Genomic DNA, 18,714 nt, shown 5'->3' with positions numbered 1-18,714 from the left:
CTGATAGTTCATATCTGCTATTCCAACTCATCTGGACCTTTTCCCTCTCTACCTTAACTAGGTGTCTGGTCCTTTGTGCTCTGGTGGGGTGCCCATCAGTGGTTTTGCTATGTTGCAACGTCAGATCAAAGCTGCGCATGATTCTGCACACCAGGAGGAAAAGCAGAGGCAAGATCAGGGAGATTCTGAGCGCAGACACCGTTTCAACACTTGCAGCCCCACAGTTTTAGACAGAGATGGTAAGAAGTAAAACTATCCCCATTCCGTCCTGTCCCTTTCTCCTTCCTTTTCTTGGCTCTGTCAACCTTACCCCATGTTGCTGCTAGCAGTTGGCTATTTAGAGCTAATGCATTTTTAGGGTCCATTTAGTTTTCATGCAGTTTCAAAAAAAGGAACATGTTTGAGTGGGCTCTAGACTGTCCTTATGTAGTTCAGCCTGAGCCAAGACAAAAAAGTTAACTGACTGTGATGCAAACTCAAAGTCGAACTGTGCACCGATGTTTCTTCTGAAATGCCTTGGGATGAAGAAAGGGACTATGGTGTGTTATTTACTTATTTATTTAGTTTTTATGGCTTGAGCATGTCAGAGTAGGACACTTAGCTCTGTTCAGCCACTTAGCTTCAGACGGTAAAGCAGTAAAGTCACCAGGCAGACAGTATTATGTTTTCAGTTTTTGCAAAGGTTTTAGCACGTTTGAGTGCTGTGAAAGGCATAGGGGCTGTAAGTCAGCTATTGAGCTTTGACACAAAGATATTTATTACGTGGGTACAGTGGATGTGTGCAGATGGCGGTGTTAGTTGTAAATGCCCCTGAATTCTAGGTTAGCTCAATGCTCACTGCCATTGAGTACTTGTTTTTAATAGTGGTTGTCTTCCCTTTGTCCTTATGCCTGTGTACCACAGGTAAGCTCTTATCCTACATGCCTTATGACATGAAGCTGGCCATGGACCAGGAGACCCACTCTGGTCGGCCCGGCTCCCCCTACAGACTTTCCCCCAGGGATCTGAGCAAGGCCTCACCCCAGCCTGAACCCAACACCCCCAGTGCCTCCCGCTACAGTGTACCGCCAGGTAAAAGCACACATCTTCATCTCTTACCCTCTCTCCTTGCCTCCTCCCTTGCCTCGCTGATATACACTAGTGTGGCATAAATCCCATTGAGTTTTCTGTGTTTGAGAGGTTTTTTACCATTGACAGCGTAATTGTATAGTTTGTACTGCAATATACTTTTTACAGTCAATCTCATATTTCATTTATACATTTTATAATGGTCAGTTTGTTTATTTGGTTGTAGAATTGCCTCATTACCTTCACTTGAAGTTGTAGAGAAGGAGAATTGTTTGTATGTAATTGTACTTTTGTATTTTCCCCATCCAAAGAGATATGTACTCAGATTGGATTTGTACAGGATGTGTTTATTTAGTGTATTGGTACATCTGCAATACACTTTGAGCCCTCTCTGTTTGATATTAGAGTTGAATGCTTTTCTAATAATTGTATTTTGAGAATAATTTATGTAATCCTTTAAATTCTATGTAGGTATCAAATTTTTTTTTGTTTAATAGGTGCTCACATGAAACAAGAGCCAGGCATATGTTGTGTGTATCCAACAGTTTGCTTGTTTTTTAACCTTGGATATATTCCGAGTAAATCCACCATGCAATTCAGACATATGTATACATTAAATCCCTCTATTATGGTGCTCTGTCCCTTACAGTAATTTATTAATGCATTATAAGATACACTTTACATCTATGTCATAAGAAGAAGAGAACTTACTCCAGCTGATAAAGGAGCACACAGGACTTCCACAATTTTATAGATGCTAGAGGAAAGTAATGTTTAAGTGGGGCAGAATAAAACGATACACAGGATTGATGTTGATCATGGAGGTACTCTTGTTTCTCAATATTTTACAGAGCTAGATTAATTTCGTATATTTACAGAATTAGTACTTTCTGCTTTAGGAAGCAAATGCAAAACTTAAAATATTGCCTTTTTTGTGAAAATAACATTCAAACTTGTTCTAATGTATTTCTCATGTCCTGACAAATTAGGTTGTTGTTTGTGAGGGTTATCCGCAGCATGAATGTTAATGTTTGACACATGGTCTCCCTGAAAAGGGGATTTATAAATTTATCATAGAGTGGCTTGTTTTCTTATCTGTCCTTTTATAGACTGGCAGGATGATGATGTCCATGCCTGCCTGAGAAACTCTTTGACTGCTATTTGAATTTTTGATTTTTAAACAGTGTTATTATGTGTGTTATGATCAATTTTATCTACTCAGCTTTCCCAGGAGATGAAGCAGTGGACATAGGCCAAGGTTACCTCAGGCTAAGGAACAGGCTATTAACTGAGGTCTTCTGCTTGCTTCACCACTCACTGAAGTCGGTTAGAAAAAGCTGAATATTTTATCATTCACTCTTTGATGGGAAGTTCAGCTTAATGGAACCCCTATGCTAGTTGGGCTGGACATGTGATATTTGGCATGCAGAGGACATTAGGAAGACAGGTTTAGATTTAGGTTACTATGTGAGGTTATTTGTCTTGCAAGATCTGCTTGCAGTTTATGTAGGTATTTCATAATATTTATATATATTCTTTTTTTTCTTTCTTCCCCCACTAGTCCTTCACTCTGCTCCCAACCAGCTGGTCCAGAGTATGACAGATGGGGTCCGTGTGCCTTTCGGTAGGCACAGTCGACCTTCCAACATTCCCTCTCCTCCCCCACTCATTCCAACCACTAAGCCAACGGACAAGCCCTCCTTCATTCAAGGAGGCTCTATCTCCCAGGTAAGACATCAGGGGGATGGGGGCATTGGTTTTCAGGTGGCTCAAATCAGTTCAGTCATATGTAACTCTTAAATCATTGGTTTAATATGAGCTCTCAAACAAACATTTCATCAAAATATTTGAACCATTTTACACGACAGAAACCATGACACACTGAACAATATTCTATCAATCAGCAAACTTAACTGTACTTGCTAATGCGATGCATGATATGTATCAAGTTATTACAATCTTAGTAAAACCCATCTTCTTATAAGTTATTCTCTCCCAAGTAACTTGCTAGGGGTTTGTTTTAGTACTAAACTAAAACATTTGAAGTGTAAGCCTAAACCCTACGTGAAACATTTTCTTGACTTTTTAACAAAAACACTGGGTTAAACAGAACAAGAATGTCAGAAGCTTCAGTGCATGAACACCAAAATGTTGATTTGGGACATATAAATGAGATGCAGCTTTAAAATAGATGCAGATTTTCGTTAATTATAATTTCATAGGCCTTTTTTTGGCGTGTGCAAGCAGATTGGAACAGGTGGAGAAAAGTGTCACGTGTGTGTGTGTGATAAGATTATCAGCGAGAAGGAAAGTTGTTAAAGACAGGGGTGAGACCTGTAAAGTTGTGCGGATAAAGGCAGTGGTAGTGGGAAAAAAAAAAAGGCAGGAAGCAGAGCTGGAGATGTTGAGATTCTCGCTGGGAATGATGAAGACTGATAGGATCAGGAATGAGTACATCAGAGGGACCCCTCATGTTAGATGCTTCGAAGATAAAGATTACAAAGGCCAGATTGAAATGGGCTGGACATGTTCAGAGGAGAGTATACCATGTATATATTGGGATAAGGATGCTGAGGTTGGAGCTGCCAGGCAGAAGGAAGAGCAAAGAGGAGATTTATGGATGTAGAGAGAGAGGACATGAAGAGATTAACTTTCAGACCATGTCCCAAGAAATCAGGTCCATACATTGTCTGGAGTTGCATTTCACACATGTAACACATAATAAAAGATCTTCCAACTTACAAGCGTCCACTCTGCTTGATTTAAGTAAGGGATCAGCAGCTACAAGAGACACAACATAATAGAAAAATTAGGCTGCAGAAATGATGTTTAATATACAGCAAATCTGAACCATGCATAAAAAACTCATCACTCATTTCTATCAGACATTTTCAACATACCCATTTGCCTGCTTTAAATCTTCCTGACAATTCCGGACAGACAAGTGAACCCTATGAACGGGTTCACACACATAATAAACACATTTATCTAGGGGTGTTGTCGGATAAAGTCCAGGCAATCTCCTGAGTGTCTCACTCAGACATTTGTATTCTCACATACACCGCCTCCAGACAAAGACATTGTAAAAAAAAAAAATTTATTAGTCAAGAAAGCTAATACTCGATGATAAGTTTCTATATTGACTGTCATTTAATTTCATATCACTGTTTATAAATAATTTGCATATCAAACATCAACATCACATGACAGTTTTCTTGTTTTCATGAACACAGTGACATGACCTTGACATGTATTCTTTGTCCCTGTTTTCCAGGGAACTCCTGGCACATACCTACCGTCCCATGTTGTCTTTGGATCAGAGGGTACCAAGAGCACTGTGGGCTCCATTTCTCTGGGTCTGCCTCGGCAGCAGGATCCCAACAAGCCTGGTAGCACAGAAGACAGTCACATTACTCTCCTTATACTCTGATAGACGTATTCCTGCCACAACATATGGGATGGCACCAATACAGAGTATTGACTTGAAGCTGTACCTGAATAAAAGACTGATACTATGAGTTTGTGTACTTTTATCTCCAGGAATCTATATATTTAGTTTCAAACTATAAATAACTTACTTCAAAAAGGTACCACTGTCATTCATGGACTTGGTTACTGTCAGAACAAAATCAGAACACAACCAGATATAAACTTGTTTTGGTGCATCCTCTTTTCCTTGTATACTTAAATTGACACCTAAATTGACATTGTGAAAGTGTTTGGTTCATCACCACTAGGCTGCACCAGCCACACATGACTCTTTTTCTTCTTCTTTTATTTCTCAAGGTCCTGCAGCTTCATCCATACAGGATGGCAGAGGCAACCCAGCAAAGGTGGGCGAGGGTCTGGCTTTCAGAGGATCAATCACTCAGGTAATGTCTAAATGCAGTGAGTTTTTAATACTCCTAAGTTATAGAATCAGCAAATGGAAAAATGGCAAATACTGTAGCATAATATACATTTTCTTTGGTGATATAATTGTGGGTGCATATGCTTTGATTTATTTATTTTTTTTTAATAGGGCACACCTGCCTTGCCTCAGTCCAGCATTGCTGCTGATCTTCTGAAGGGCACAATCACAAAACTTGCTACAGAGGACCTGAGCAGCCCAGACAAGGCCAGGGCAGAACTAAGTAAAGGCCATGTCATCTATGAAGGCAAGAGTGGTCACATCCTCTCCTTTGATGGTAAGGGCTTTGATTGTTTATGTAGCGAATAATTATTGTGGATTTTTTTTTTCAACAAGCACAAAACTGATCCTGAATGTTTGTGTACAAAAGCTATCAAGAATCCTAGAGAAAATACCCGCAGCCCCAGGACAGGCCATGAGATGAAACGCTCTTATGACATGATGGAAGGACCCATTGGGAGGGGAAACCCTGGCAGGGAAGGTGCTCCATTTGAGGGTACTGCTTGCATATTTGCATATTATGTGTCCTAGATGGCGTGTTCTCTATCAGGTGGATGACTATGCTTGTTTTCTTCCCAGGATTAATTAGCAGAGCCCTGCCCAGAGAAGGTCTCCATGGAGATTCAAAGGAAAGACCATTGATCGCTGGATCTATTATGCAAGGTAATGAATTGTAAAACTTTACACATTATCATATCTTGTGCATTAATACTAGCATAATATAAAAGAGACAAGGTAAGATACTTTTCAAACATTTTTCAGGAACACCTAGAACTGCTGCTGAGACCTATGAAGATGCAGTGAAATACGGAAAACAGATAAAGAGAGAGAGCCCACCAATCCGCTCTTTTGAAGGTGGCATTGGCAAAGGCAAACCCTATGAGGGTGTTAATACTATCAAGGAGATGGGACGTTCCATTCATGAGATCCCCCGGCAAGACCTGGCTGGCCAAGACATCTGCAAAACCCCTGACATGTCCGATAGAAGGGTTATGGAGGGCTCTATATCTCAGGTAAGATGGTTTTGTAGGGCTGACCTTTTGTGGGAAGCATTTACATTAAGCTTTTGGATCAGGGCTTGAAATTAATGATATCCCAGGGAAAGTACAAATTGCACCTGGAACACAAAGATTTAGGACCTGGGACAATTTTGGGGCAATAAAAAGAAGTTACTACACAGTGCACACATTGTGTTGATACACACAAATCTAGGTATTTGTGTTCCCACATCATGGGCTATAAATTCTTCAAGAACCTACTGAGATTAACAAATATTAAAATAAACTTCTGGAGTATGAGTGAGGGCAGAGCTCAAGCAAGTCTTCCTGTCTGCAGCAGAGAGGGAGCAGACATCTCAGGTAAAGTCAAAACAAACTCCTCATACCGACCCGACAACATCAGAGCTTGTTTGGGGATGTGCATAAAAAATGGACCCAAATGCTCCCATCCACACATGACTGTGGATGAGCGAACAGCAAACTTGTTAGGTAATCGCCAACTGCTATGAACACCTTAGCATGCTTAGAGCTAGGGATGGAACTTACATAAAGCTGTGTAGTACTTAATGTACTAACCGTTCAGCCTTATGTGCGGCAAGTTCTGGTGGACACTGACACAGCAGCCCCCACTCTCCCAAACCAGCCAGGACCCTGTACCAGTCAGAGAGTTCCCATCAGCAGCAGAAAGAGGAAGGCGGGGATCAGTAATAGTGACTGGTTTGATGCTTATTATTTTTAAACGAATAGTTATTCTTAAATCTAGTTTCATTTTAATAGATAGAGATATTATTGAGTCTATGTGGGGCTTTGCTGTTAAATATGGATGAATAAATTCCCTCTTAATTGTTACTTTATTGCGATAAGACTAAGTCAGTCTTCCAGTAAATCCTTCATGATAATGTTCAGGTTGTGTTCAGACTTGGAGAAGATTTGACTTAGTTTTGGAGGATATTCTTTGTGCTGCTGTTGTACTGTAATGCAGACAGGAGATTTTGTTATGTAGCCAATCTTTGCTGATCTATTAAGTTATGTAGCCAAGATGTAGCTTCGCCCATCTATTAAATGTGGTTGATAAAATAATAAAAAAAAAATTCATGACATGCAGTTGTTGACTAATTAATCATTTCTAATATCAGATTCTACTCTATCTGGTATAACCATTTGTTATGCTCTTGCTTTTACAGCTAACCTATAAGGTACAGAACAGGTTAAAGTTGGAAGTGGGTTATTTCTCTTAAAGCAAATCTCAGTGTAAGCACGTAACTGCTGTACTGTAAAACAGCCAAATAGACTAAAGGTTAAGATATAATTGTGACTCAAAGTAATAATGGTGGCAACCATTGATATTCCTTGATGAATTGACAACTGACTTATTCTCCACATTTACCAGATTCACAGTCTCAACCAGCCAGCTATCAAGCACAATGTCAAGTCTCTTATCACCAGTCCCCCTAAGCTTCCCCACGGCATGGAACCCATTGACCGAGCCAAATACGAGGAGAACAAGGCCATTCGCCACACATCTGTGGTCAGCTCCACCACCTCTGTCCTGCGCTCCACACATCAAGAGACAGGCAAATCCCAGCTTAGCCCAGGCATGTATGAGGATGCCAACGCTCGCAGAACCCCTGTCAACTACAGCACCAATCCCATTTCAAGAGGATCCCCCATGCTGGGACGTGGTACAGATGGTATATTCCCTAAACATTCTATTCCAAATGAGCACTTTATGTTGCTTGTCCATTATTACTATACCTAATTACTACCTATTACTACAGTTGCAACAATCAAGTGTTAGAATTTAATTAGGTGGTTATCGTGTTATTTTGTTGGCTGACTAGACATTAACCAATAAGTTGGGTTACCTGTGTTTCTTTCTGCTCTGAAGGTGGCATTGGCTCTGCAAAATCTTCTGCACATGAAAGAAAGGGTACCATGACACCAACACAGAGAGACAGTGTGACTGCCAAGTCCCCAGTGTCTGGTGGTGACCCTGTAGCCTCTCATAGCTCCTTTGACACCCACCACCGGCCCGTTGTTCCTGGGGAAGTGTACAGACCCCATATGGCACATCTTGACCACACTCTGGCCATCCACAGAGTGTTTGAACCTGGTACAGTGTTTTAACCCTTTCTGCTCCTCTACCAAAACTACAAATAGAATAATGATAACTGTATTATTCTATGTAACTATAAATGGACGACAGCCACTCAGGCCCAGATCTCTTTCAGTTATTGATGTCAGTAGTTGTGATCGTTATCTGTAAACCTTCCCTTTTTTCACTTCACTTTTATTTGTTTTCTTCTGTCCAAAGCTGCAGCATTTATGTTCCCCCGGCAGGCATCCCCGACAAGCTACCACAACACCTACCAGCTGTACACCATGGAGAACACACGGCAGACAATCCTCAACGATTATATCACTTCCCAGCAAATGCAAGTCATCCCGCGGCCTGAAATGGCCCGAGGGCTGTCACCACGGGAACAGCCTGTTGCTATCCCTTATGCAGCCGGAGCTCGAGGTACGGCCCTTCACCAGCTGACCCTCTCTTACCTGCCACAATAAGCAGGGGAGAGGGCTTAGATTGGAGGGGGTATAGTATGCAGACTGTGTGTTTGTGAAGTAGTGGCTACCTTTTCCAGACGCCCAGAAGCAAATGACCTAAACAAATTTTGCTGATTTGCTCTTTATTTTTGGGGCTGCAACTGATTCGGCTACTACTAAATTTATTATTGGGTTTAGTTATCCAAAGCTCCATTTGCTGAGTGGTTGCCTCTTACAAGTTGACCACTATTCCACTCTCTTTTTGCAGCCCTGTTGCTTAATGATCAATCTGTATTTGGGAACACTGATAGATAAAGGTGATGGGTTACAGATAAGTGTATACGGTGTTCATACATTCAGAAATTGATGGATTGGTTCTTGTTGTTCACCGTTGGCCCTTTGCTTCTGTCTGTAAAAGGGATTATTGATCTAGCCCAGATGCCTCCAACTATCCTGTTGCCTCACGCTGGGGGAACAGGTGCTCCTACTTTGGAACGCATCGCCTACTTCCCTGGAGCTCAGCCCCCTTTCCCTCCTAGGGCTTTCAACCCAACCTCCATATCGCCAGGTGAGGACCCCTCCCTTCCTTCCCCATCCTTACACTCCCTTATCTCCCTTGCCAAGACTCCATGTTCCCTCACACCTCTGTAAGAGTGCAACCCTGCACTGGCTTGAGGTGTCAAAGGACAGATCTGCCTGTCCAGTCTTACTGCAGTTGCACAGGGAAGTATTTCTCACAAACATGATAATATGTGTCAATAGTGTGTAAAAGTTTGGTCCTGCGTAACAGATCACAAAAACGTAGACTTAATATGTGTCAAATTAAAATTTTCTTTTTTGCAGGTAGATTTCTGTAATGGTAATTGCTGGCAATTGTTAGTGATAACTCTTTTGTAAAGGCAATAAAAATGGTGATGAGACAAAATAAAAAGTATAAGGTAATGTGGTTGGTTTAGCTTAACATTTTAACTATTTATCCATCTAAATGAGCAGTACTGTAAAAAATATTGTAATACTCTTGAGATAAAGTATTACCATTATTTTTTTTTTGTGGTAATTTAGATCTTGTCAGCAAAGCTCTGCTCTATTTTGCTGAGAACACATGACTAGTATGTGTATACATTTCAATTCTCTGGTCTTTCCTCCCCACAGGCCACCAAGCCCACCTTAATGCTGCTGCTGCTGCTGCTGCCAGTGCAGAGAGAGAACGGGAGAGGGAGCGTGACCGGGAGCAGCAAGACAAAGAGAGGGAAAGGGAGCAAAGGGAAAGGGATAGGGAGCGTGAAATGAGGGAAAGGGAGAGAACCAATGAATATATTCGTGGTGAGTTGGTTTGATTATTATGTTTATGTCCCTTAAATATAAGAAGTCATACTCTGGGGACATGATTTTGAAAATTTTCATATATGTCTACCAGAGCAGCCAGGCCGACCAGGGAGTCGAGGTTATCTGCACTCCCCTTCACCCTCACTCAGGACACAGGATGTAGTGGTTCAGCAGCGGCCGAGCATTTTCCAGGGCAAGAGTGTCATCACGGCGCTAATGTAAGTCTAAATCTACTGTAAGTCTGTGTTTAAATCAGTTTCTATACACTGTGTTTGTGTGCATTCTTAATGTCTTTCAGTGTAAGGACCGTTTTGAATTTTTGGCATTAGGAGTAAGGACGCTTGAGTTGGGCTTAACTTTCTCACACTTGAGCATGAAGGTTAATATATAACCTTAGGGTTATATAGCTTATATTTAGGTTCAGGGTAAGGGTTTGATAAATCTGTAGATGTTCTGGTATATGTTATGGTTAGAGGTTACCAATAAATTTCCACACAAAATTAAGTGAAACCAGCAATTGGGACTCTCTATATATCTTTTCAGGCCCCATTCAGCAGCAGCAACAGCAGCGGTACAAAGTAGCTCACGCTACAGCACTGCAGCTGATGCTCTTGCCGCGCTGGTGGACGCAGCAGCCTCTGCTCCACAGATGGATGTGGCCAGGGTGAAGGAGAGCAAAAATGAACGGGATGATGAAATATCTTCGGCGGCTGCATCTCGGCGAGCAGCAGGCCTCTCCGAACAGCAGCAACAGGAGGCAGAAAGACGATCCATGCAGTCACCATATGGTGCTATGTCTCTGCCAGGAGGTAAGCCTCATCAAGCTTACTCTGAGGGCCCTGGCATCGGGGTTAAGGATAAGGGCCCTCAAACATCAAAGTCCCGTATTGAAGAGGAGCTTCGGACTCGTGGAAAGACGACTATCACAGCCGCTAACTTCATTGATGTCATCATCACACGGCAGATAGCTTCTGACAAAGACTCACGAGAGCGAGGCTCTCAGAGCTCTGACTCCTCTAGCAGCTGTAAGTGTGTTGGATACACATGGCTTAGGAGTTAGCTGAACCGTATTAAAATTGCACATAGGTGGACTTTGACAGTGACATCATTACATAGCTCTGTGGACTAGTGCAAAAATTATTATAACCAAAAAAAAAAAGTGTTTTTGTAGAATACAATATTTTAAAATGTGGCCAAATCTAACTGCTGTGTTCTTTACTTAACATAAGTGACTCTAACTCTTTGTGCTGCAGTGTCATCTACTCGATATGACAATACTGGTGGAACAGCTATTGAGGTGATCAGTCCTGCCGATTCCCCTGGCCAACCCCAACAGGAGAAACCAGAAGATGGACAACAACAGGCAGCAGGTATGCTAAATAATAGCATCTAAATTCATTGCAACACAAACTCTGAATGTTTTTGTTTATTCAATTATTACAAATATTTTGTGCTTCATGTCAAAGAGGTATAACTGAGAGGTTTAACGACTGGCTGTGAAGGAGTCAACGTAGCATTATGTTAAGGACTTAACCCCAACTGACCTTTTTCTTTGAGAGTTGTCAGACACTAGACACCCGACCTCATCAGACTACCCTTGGAGTAATTTTTGCTGCCTGCATCCAGTTGTAGATCAGTTAATGATGGTCTATATCATACGTACTTTGTCATCTGCTTAACCTGACTCTCTTTCCAAAACAACTGTTCCTGGTCGAACTTCACTAGCTGGCATGCGGGCCTATGAAATGAGTCGTTACCGGACATCAGGAGAGCCACCACAGCCTAGTTCCCAATTGCCCCCCTCCTCTCAAGCAGATTACTCGCAGGTCCCCAAGACTCACCGGGTCATGACCTTGGCCGACCACATTTCGGTAAGAAATGGGGAATCCAAAAAAGTACAAGATATACCATATACATCAATCCACCATACCTACCTAACCTGGTTTTGTGGTTCCTTTCATGCAGCATATCATAACCCAGGACTTTGCCCGGAATCAGGACCCTCCAGTTTCCTCCTCAGCTTCTTCCACATTCCAGAGTGTGATGCCACCCGTGTCCTCTTCTGGTCGAGCCAAGGTACCCAGCCGCTACAGCCCTGAGAACCAGGTCCAGGCCACACACCACCAGAGACCCTCCAGTAGAGTTTCACCAGAGAATGCCCCTGACAAGCCCAGAGGCCGGTACGTGGACCAAACAATTTACTCAGATATAATCTGAGTGAGTTCAATTTATGACCCATTAACTAATAGTTTCTATTCTTCGTGATCAGACCTGGTAAGTCTCCAGAGCAAGGAGGCAGGCCGATGGAAAACTATGAACCAATTTCTCCACCACAGAGCTACCAAGGCATGGACAAACAGGAGACTGGTGGGCTTCCACCCCAAAGGCGAGAGGGTGACAATTCTGAGATCAGGTATACGTTCTGCAGAGTTTGTATTAATGGTAGTATGAAGCTGCTGGCCCAGAAAGCCTTAATACATCTTAAAATTAATTCAGAATTGCTTATAATATTTGTACAGTAATAGTCTAGATTACAACAAGACAAAGACAAGGAAGAGGGAAGATTTTTCTTGTGCAGCTTTTAGTCTTGTCAGACACAAGAACTATTGCGAATACCAAATTATCAGTATTTATCGGGATGTCCTGGTATCATTATTTCCCAAAAGTCTGTAACGAGCACACACCTGATACATCTGAGGAAGTTCAGAGGTGGACAACCCAGAAAATCCTACATGAATTCTTGTTTGTCTGCCAAAACAAATTTTTATTTATATATATATATATATATATATATATATATATATATATATATATATATATATATATATATATATATATATATATATATATATATATATATATATATATATATATATATATATATATATATATTATATTATTATATTATTATTATTTTTTTTTTTTTTTATTTTTTTTTTTTACAAACCAAACTACTTTTGCTAAAAGGAACAAAAGCTAAAGAAACATAAGAAAATCACAGATTTGGGGTGAGATACGGGATGTGGACGTGTGGATAACATGGACTGTAGAATCTACAGCGAAATATGGAGGTAAAATAACTAAAAACCAAAGCAAATTTCAGGCAAAGTTCTGGTTACTGTAGATCTCTTTTCTTTCTTATGTGACTCATAAATATTAAACATGTTTAAAATAATCTCGGAAAATGAGAGTGACTGTTGGCTACTGGTTCTTAAGACTTTAGCGGAAAAGAGGTTGCAGTTGGCTTTACTTTAATTGTCATCACTTATTATAAAACAGCTCCAAACCAGACATTGATCCACCTGCTGTGTGTGAATCTGAATTTTCCAAGTCCGGTACAAGTACACATGAAAAGTATCAGACACAGTGCTTGTATTGGGACATCCCTACCGTGTATTGCCAGATGGGCAGTATCAAACAATCTAACCTCACCTTGGTTGAGCAGGTCTGTAGTTTTGAATTGTTTAGGATAAGTCAAAATGACAAAAGTATAACCAACTGCAAGCTCTACTCTGCTGAAGTCTTACTTGACTTACCTGACTGTGCACAACCAATGCCCTGAATCAGTGCAGGCTACGTGAGAGCACGGTTTCGCATAGAAATACATGTAGTTAAAAGAAAGTATATTTGCATTCTAAGCATTTGTTTGACCTACCAAAGTACTGGTTGACCCAATTACCCTTCTTCTGTTTGACTCTTTATCCTCAAGGAGTGATTCAAGGTCGCCAGGGAGTGTGAGCTATCTACCTTCCTTCTTCACTAAGCTGGAGAACACATCACCAATGGTGAAATCCAAGAAGCAGGAAATCTTTCGTAAGTTGAACTCCAACTCTGGTGTCGGTGATTCTGACGTTGGTAAGTGGGTCTTCTCCTATGCTCTTTCTTTAAAATATCATGCATTCATCCCATTACAAAAATAACTTTACAAGACGTTATTTTAAATAAATGCATTCTTTCTCATTTATAAGCTAAATAACTATGCAACAACATTGAAACAAATAGACTTTTATCATTGTATTGTATCAGACATTCAATGTTTTTAACAGCTAACAATTGTGTTGCAGGAACTGCACAACCAGGCACAGAGATTTTCAACTTGCCTGCTGTTACCACCTCCAGTAAGAAGCAGTGAACCTTGCTCAGACACTTAATGCTTAACTCATGGATATCTCATATCTCACTGTATATTTTGTTGTATTTTGTTTTGTAGGCTGCATCAACCCCAGGAATCACTCTTTTAGTGATCCAGCCAGTAACCTGGGCCTGGAGGACATCATCCGCAAGGCCCTAATGGGCAATTTGGAGGAGAGACAAGAGGAACACCAGAGTGGAATAGGGTCCATCAACACACCTGGTGTCGGCAATGACACCCGACAGGAGGCCAACCCATCACCAAGTATTGGTAGTTAAGATTTCAAACAGTCCACACGCACATGCTCCTGTGTTTATCATCTTGGGCATTTACACATTTTCCCTACTTGAACCAACAGGTAAGCAGAAGCAAAGCAAAGCTAGCAGCCGGAAATCCAAGTCACCTAACCTCGGTCAGGCCTACACTGGTGGGGAACGTCCCTCGTCGGTGTCCTCCGTCCACTCTGAGGGAGATTATCACAGACAAGCTCAAGCCCAACCCCAGTGGAACTGGGAAGACAGACCCTCATCCACAGGTGAGCTAAACAGCCTCTGCTGTCACTGTCTGTAAAAACTGTCTGATGTATCAGGCCAGATAGAAAAAGAAAAAAATCTGTTTCCCTTTCTTCTTTCTCCAGGATCCATGCAGTTCCCTTACAACCCGCTGACTATGCGAATATTAAGCAACACACCACCGACTTCCATAGCTTCCCCCTCTATACAAAACCAGCAGCAGCAGCTACCTGCAGCTGGAGCCCCAGGGGCCCAGCAGCGTGTGTGGCAGGCTCTGCTGTCAGAGCAATATGAGACCTTGTCTGATAGCGATGACTGAGCCCTGCTTGCCACAGCTCCAATAACCACAAGAGACACCTGCACTGAAGCTTGTCTATTCACCTCCCTCTCACATAACTTTACTGGCAAGTTTGACAAGTTGAATGAGGTGGTGTAATTTTTCATTTTGGTGCTATGGCGCCCCCTGGCTGATTGTGAGAAGTACAAGCAGCAGCCTGTGGAATGGAGGGGCTCTCCAGTATAAGACTTGCTTTGGTCCAGAAGCACTCACTCAGCCTGTTGGGAGAAAATAAACTCAACTGAGGGGATGAGATGAGCTGTAGTACAGATGAAGAACTTATTATGTAAAAAGAAACATAAGAGACTATTTCTGGATTTTGTTTGATTTCTGTAAAGATATACTTTGTCTTTAAGAAAATTGTTGTATGTAAATAGAGTAACCTTTTGCAGTGTTTTCTTAACTTGATTATTTCTTATTTTAATGTTGCTTTTAAATTGATCCACTTTGAATGGGAAAAGTAGGGGTATAATCTGTAATTTCCCTGTTGGTCTTGCCCAGGCCACCTCCACCCCACATCTCCTGATCCCATTTAAATATTTTTACCATAAATATGCTAGGAGAGACCAGACCTGTGGTAGTACTTGACCATGAGTTGGAGCACAGACACTGTGCTACTATGCACGCCATCCATCAAGTACCACTAGAACAAGACCATTGTGGACATTCAAGGATAAAACAAAACACAGACAAGAATATTTCAAAGAAGTTTGTTTTCTGATGGCTGTCTTCACTTCCCAGTGGCAATGATGTATGGATTTAAATTGTCAGGTGGTAGAAGTACATTCTCGCCATGTTTAAGACGTAAAAATGTCTTCAAAACAAGTTGAGAACACTGGTGTCATTAGAAAGGTGAAGAGTCTGATATAAGCTTAATGTTGCCAGAATGAATATCCTTATGACTACTCCTGGACTCCATCTGAATAACAAAAATGAGCCAATGAGGGTTTTTTTTTCTCCTACCCCAATACTGCTGACCATGGTGTGTCACATGTAGCTGTCTCTCTGCAGTTTTTAACCTGTCCAGAAGGATCTGGTCTGCACAGAGGTCATGGTTTAAAAAATGTATGTCAGGAACATTTTTTTTTAAGTTTTACCATGCCTTGTGACTTGATAAAGAAGGCAGCTTTAACTAATTTTCTCAGAGATATACGTTGGTGTTTGATGTATTTGTTTCTGTCCCTTTTATTTTTTTAATACTACCCTGACAAAAATCTGAACTCTGTAAATTGTTTTTCCATCACATAAAAAGGCAAAAATAACCAAACCTAAGGAATGGTCTGCACCATTGTTGCACTTTTTTTTGCTTTGTAGCTTTTGACAACAAAAAGCATACTACCTGCTGTGTAACTTATTCAGCCTCCAGCACAGGAGGATTCTAAGATGTGCTTTAATGTTTTCCCACCACTCTGAGAAATTTGGATGTTTTGACTTCCTGTCTTTTCTTGTACCTGGTACATGAGTTTGTAGTGTGACACTCGCATCACGGTTACAGTTTAAATATATGGTACAGTAAAATATTAAGGAGTTTGCTGTCATGGAGATTCAAATTCATGACCACTTAATCTCTGCTTTCATTGTGTCCGTCATAACGCTTTGAATATGAACTATACTAGGTCAAACCATAAATGAAAATAACGCTCCCTTGCAAAACTGTTTTTAGATACTGTATGTGAACTATACCACATTTTGTTTTTTCAGCTTTCACTTTGCTTAGACAGCTAATACATTTCGCTCTAAACAGTATTTCCTTTTCCTTTCGTTTTGAATTATTTGTTATAGCAAATGTTCAGATTTTTTTTTTCCATAATTTTCAACATCTTTGTTATTCATCCTATGAACATGGGATGTTATGTGTTTACAAAAACAATGACAAAAAAAGTTTACAAACTTGAATCTTAAAGAAATCTGACATGAAGCCGAAAAAGAATTGGAGCATCTTTTCAGCTTTCTATCAAACACACAGTAGTGACTTTGTTGTCTTTTTGAAATTGAGACTTGAAAACCCGTGCATCCTATCATGTTGAAATGCAATGTTTGTATCGCACAATGTCTATTAGTACGCTATAACAAGAGTTCAGACCAATCAAATAAAGTGGATCAGTTCTCCGCCACTGAAAAATGCGTATATTCTTAATAGATGTCTCCTTTGTCTACTACTAAAACGACAACAATTTGTGAATTCATGCAATGTAAAATTAAAGTATTAGAAATTGAAATTGGAAATTGCGACTTGTGTGTTTATACACACCTTAGTTTACAGCTGGCCTGCCACTTTATATTCTATGGATGCTTGTATGGCTGGCCAGACAGGTGTAGAAATAACTAAGAGTGGCTGCTTCTTACTAAGGTGTGTCAGTCCCAGGACTCTGTTGTATGTCTTTTACACCACAGATATGTCAACTCTTTATGACTGAAAAGGCACATATGTTAATTATACCCTTATTTATGGCTCTGTTCATTTAATTACTGCTGTAATCACTGTTAGTAAGCCATAATGCTCAGCACCAGAACTGTGGAATAGAGCAATCTGTGTTTTGGCATCTTTGTCAAAATATTTGTTTAGAAATTGTTCCGGTGGCTCATGAAATGAGCAACAGGTATGTTTAAAGATTCTTAAACATCTATACAGATGTAAATGCCTGAAGTGTAAATATCGAACATATTGATAATGCGATCTTGTTTATTTTTCCTCCTGTGTATTCTGACTGTCTTAATTGTATATAAGTAGTTTGACAGGCAGGTTGATCAATGAAATGTATATAGGGTTAGATGGAGATTGGTAGATGACACGTCATGGAGTGTATGGCACAGCTCTCTAACTGTGCTGACACAGTGTTGACACTGTTAGTGTGTCGTTTGGTGACATCTGCTGGATTACAAAAAAATATTGCAGGCAACGTGGATAAACCGTATGGAGACTAAACTTGGTTCGTACCTTCTGACATGGTGATGAATGGTCCTGTTTACATAACCAGCTGATAATAATAAAGTGCTAACTGAATGAAAGAGAAGTGTATATATTCCAGTTAGTTTGAATATCAACAAAATAATGACTTTGAGAATAGCATGTCAAATGCACAATGTAAAAAAATATTTTTGCAAGGAAGTATTAAGTGAAAAAACGTGAACTTTTGTGAAAAGATCACATAATCTATTCTATAAAAGTTGATCTATATTTGGATCCAAATTTTGTTCAGCACTGTTTGTAGCGCTGTATAAACAAGAAGACAGGAAAAATAGTGGTGTGTTCTGTAGATATCTCCTTTGCACCTTGTTTTAGTGTACTGTAGAGAATGTGTGAGGGTCTAAGAACCTTGCCTTTAGTGTCTGTAAAAATTCTATAATTGTTTTATTTTGTCTCTGTCTTCTTCTTTTCCTTTTGGCTGTTCCCTTTCAGGGGTCTCCACAGTGAATCATGTGCCTCCATCTAACCCTATGCTCTACCTCCTCTTCTCTCACACCAACTAACTTGATGTCCATAAGTCTCTTTGGTCTTCCTCTAGACCTCATGCCTGGCAGCTCCAATCTCAGCATCGAAATGAAATCTTTTAGTGTAATTTATACATACACCGATAAGATAACAGAAGATACAAACCTATAGGTAACTACGGCTCCCAAGTGTAAAAATCCCAAGTTGACAGATAAAACAATAAACTCACAAAGTTCTTTACAAAATGTGTGGTGACCTCTGAAGGGACATGCTGAATGCCGTTATACTTTTTTGAATGTCAGTGGCTAAAATAATAGAGCATGCAATTCTCAGTAGCCCTGAAATAAGGTTTTTCAAATAATGCACCCCTTTTTGAAATTATTTTCAAGAGTTTCACCTTTACTTCAGGCCCAAATAATGTTGAATCTTTTTAAGCGGTTGAAGATATATTTTC

At 40.5% G+C, this 18,714-nt stretch overlaps 1 protein-coding gene across 7 annotated transcripts in view; it reads left to right on the top strand.

Annotated features, from left to right (window-relative positions):
• The window catches only part of ncor1 (nuclear receptor corepressor 1), a 59,731-nt gene extending 42,780 nt beyond the window's left edge, over positions 1-16,951 (top strand). For 2 of the 7 annotated variants that reach the window (XM_067494794.1, XM_067494791.1), the window contains 25 exons: positions 62-239; positions 904-1,071; positions 2,630-2,796; positions 4,343-4,457; positions 4,855-4,940; positions 5,090-5,255; positions 5,349-5,474; positions 5,558-5,641; positions 5,741-5,991; positions 7,367-7,667; positions 7,865-8,089; positions 8,291-8,497; positions 8,939-9,088; positions 9,673-9,843; positions 9,938-10,064; positions 10,390-10,871; positions 11,100-11,216; positions 11,572-11,717; positions 11,812-12,026; positions 12,116-12,259; positions 13,556-13,701; positions 13,911-13,964; positions 14,057-14,248; positions 14,337-14,513; positions 14,616-16,951. In XM_067494794.1, the coding sequence (XP_067350895.1) occupies positions 62-239; positions 904-1,071; positions 2,630-2,796; positions 4,343-4,457; positions 4,855-4,940; positions 5,090-5,255; positions 5,349-5,474; positions 5,558-5,641; positions 5,741-5,991; positions 7,367-7,667; positions 7,865-8,089; positions 8,291-8,497; positions 8,939-9,088; positions 9,673-9,843; positions 9,938-10,064; positions 10,390-10,871; positions 11,100-11,216; positions 11,572-11,717; positions 11,812-12,026; positions 12,116-12,259; positions 13,556-13,701; positions 13,911-13,964; positions 14,057-14,248; positions 14,337-14,513; positions 14,616-14,809 (4,389 nt within the window). In that variant the 3' untranslated portion in view covers positions 14,810-16,951. The remainder of the gene's footprint in view (positions 1-61; positions 240-903; positions 1,072-2,629; positions 2,797-4,342; positions 4,458-4,854; positions 4,941-5,089; positions 5,256-5,348; positions 5,475-5,557; positions 5,642-5,740; positions 5,992-7,366; positions 7,668-7,864; positions 8,090-8,290; positions 8,498-8,938; positions 9,089-9,672; positions 9,844-9,937; positions 10,065-10,389; positions 10,872-11,099; positions 11,217-11,571; positions 11,718-11,811; positions 12,027-12,115; positions 12,260-13,555; positions 13,702-13,910; positions 13,965-14,056; positions 14,249-14,336; positions 14,514-14,615) is intronic. The other 5 variants (XM_067494793.1, XM_067494798.1, XM_067494792.1 and 2 more) reach the window with 5 other exon arrangements.
• The last annotated feature ends 1,763 nt before the right edge of the window (positions 16,952-18,714 follow it).

This window comes from Channa argus, chromosome 24, assembly GCF_033026475.1.
Source record: "Channa argus isolate prfri chromosome 24, Channa argus male v1.0, whole genome shotgun sequence".
Classification (NCBI taxonomy): Eukaryota; Metazoa; Chordata; class Actinopteri; order Anabantiformes; family Channidae; genus Channa; species Channa argus.
The sequence above is the reverse complement of the archived record's forward strand: the minus strand, read 5'-3'. Positions and strand labels throughout refer to the sequence as shown.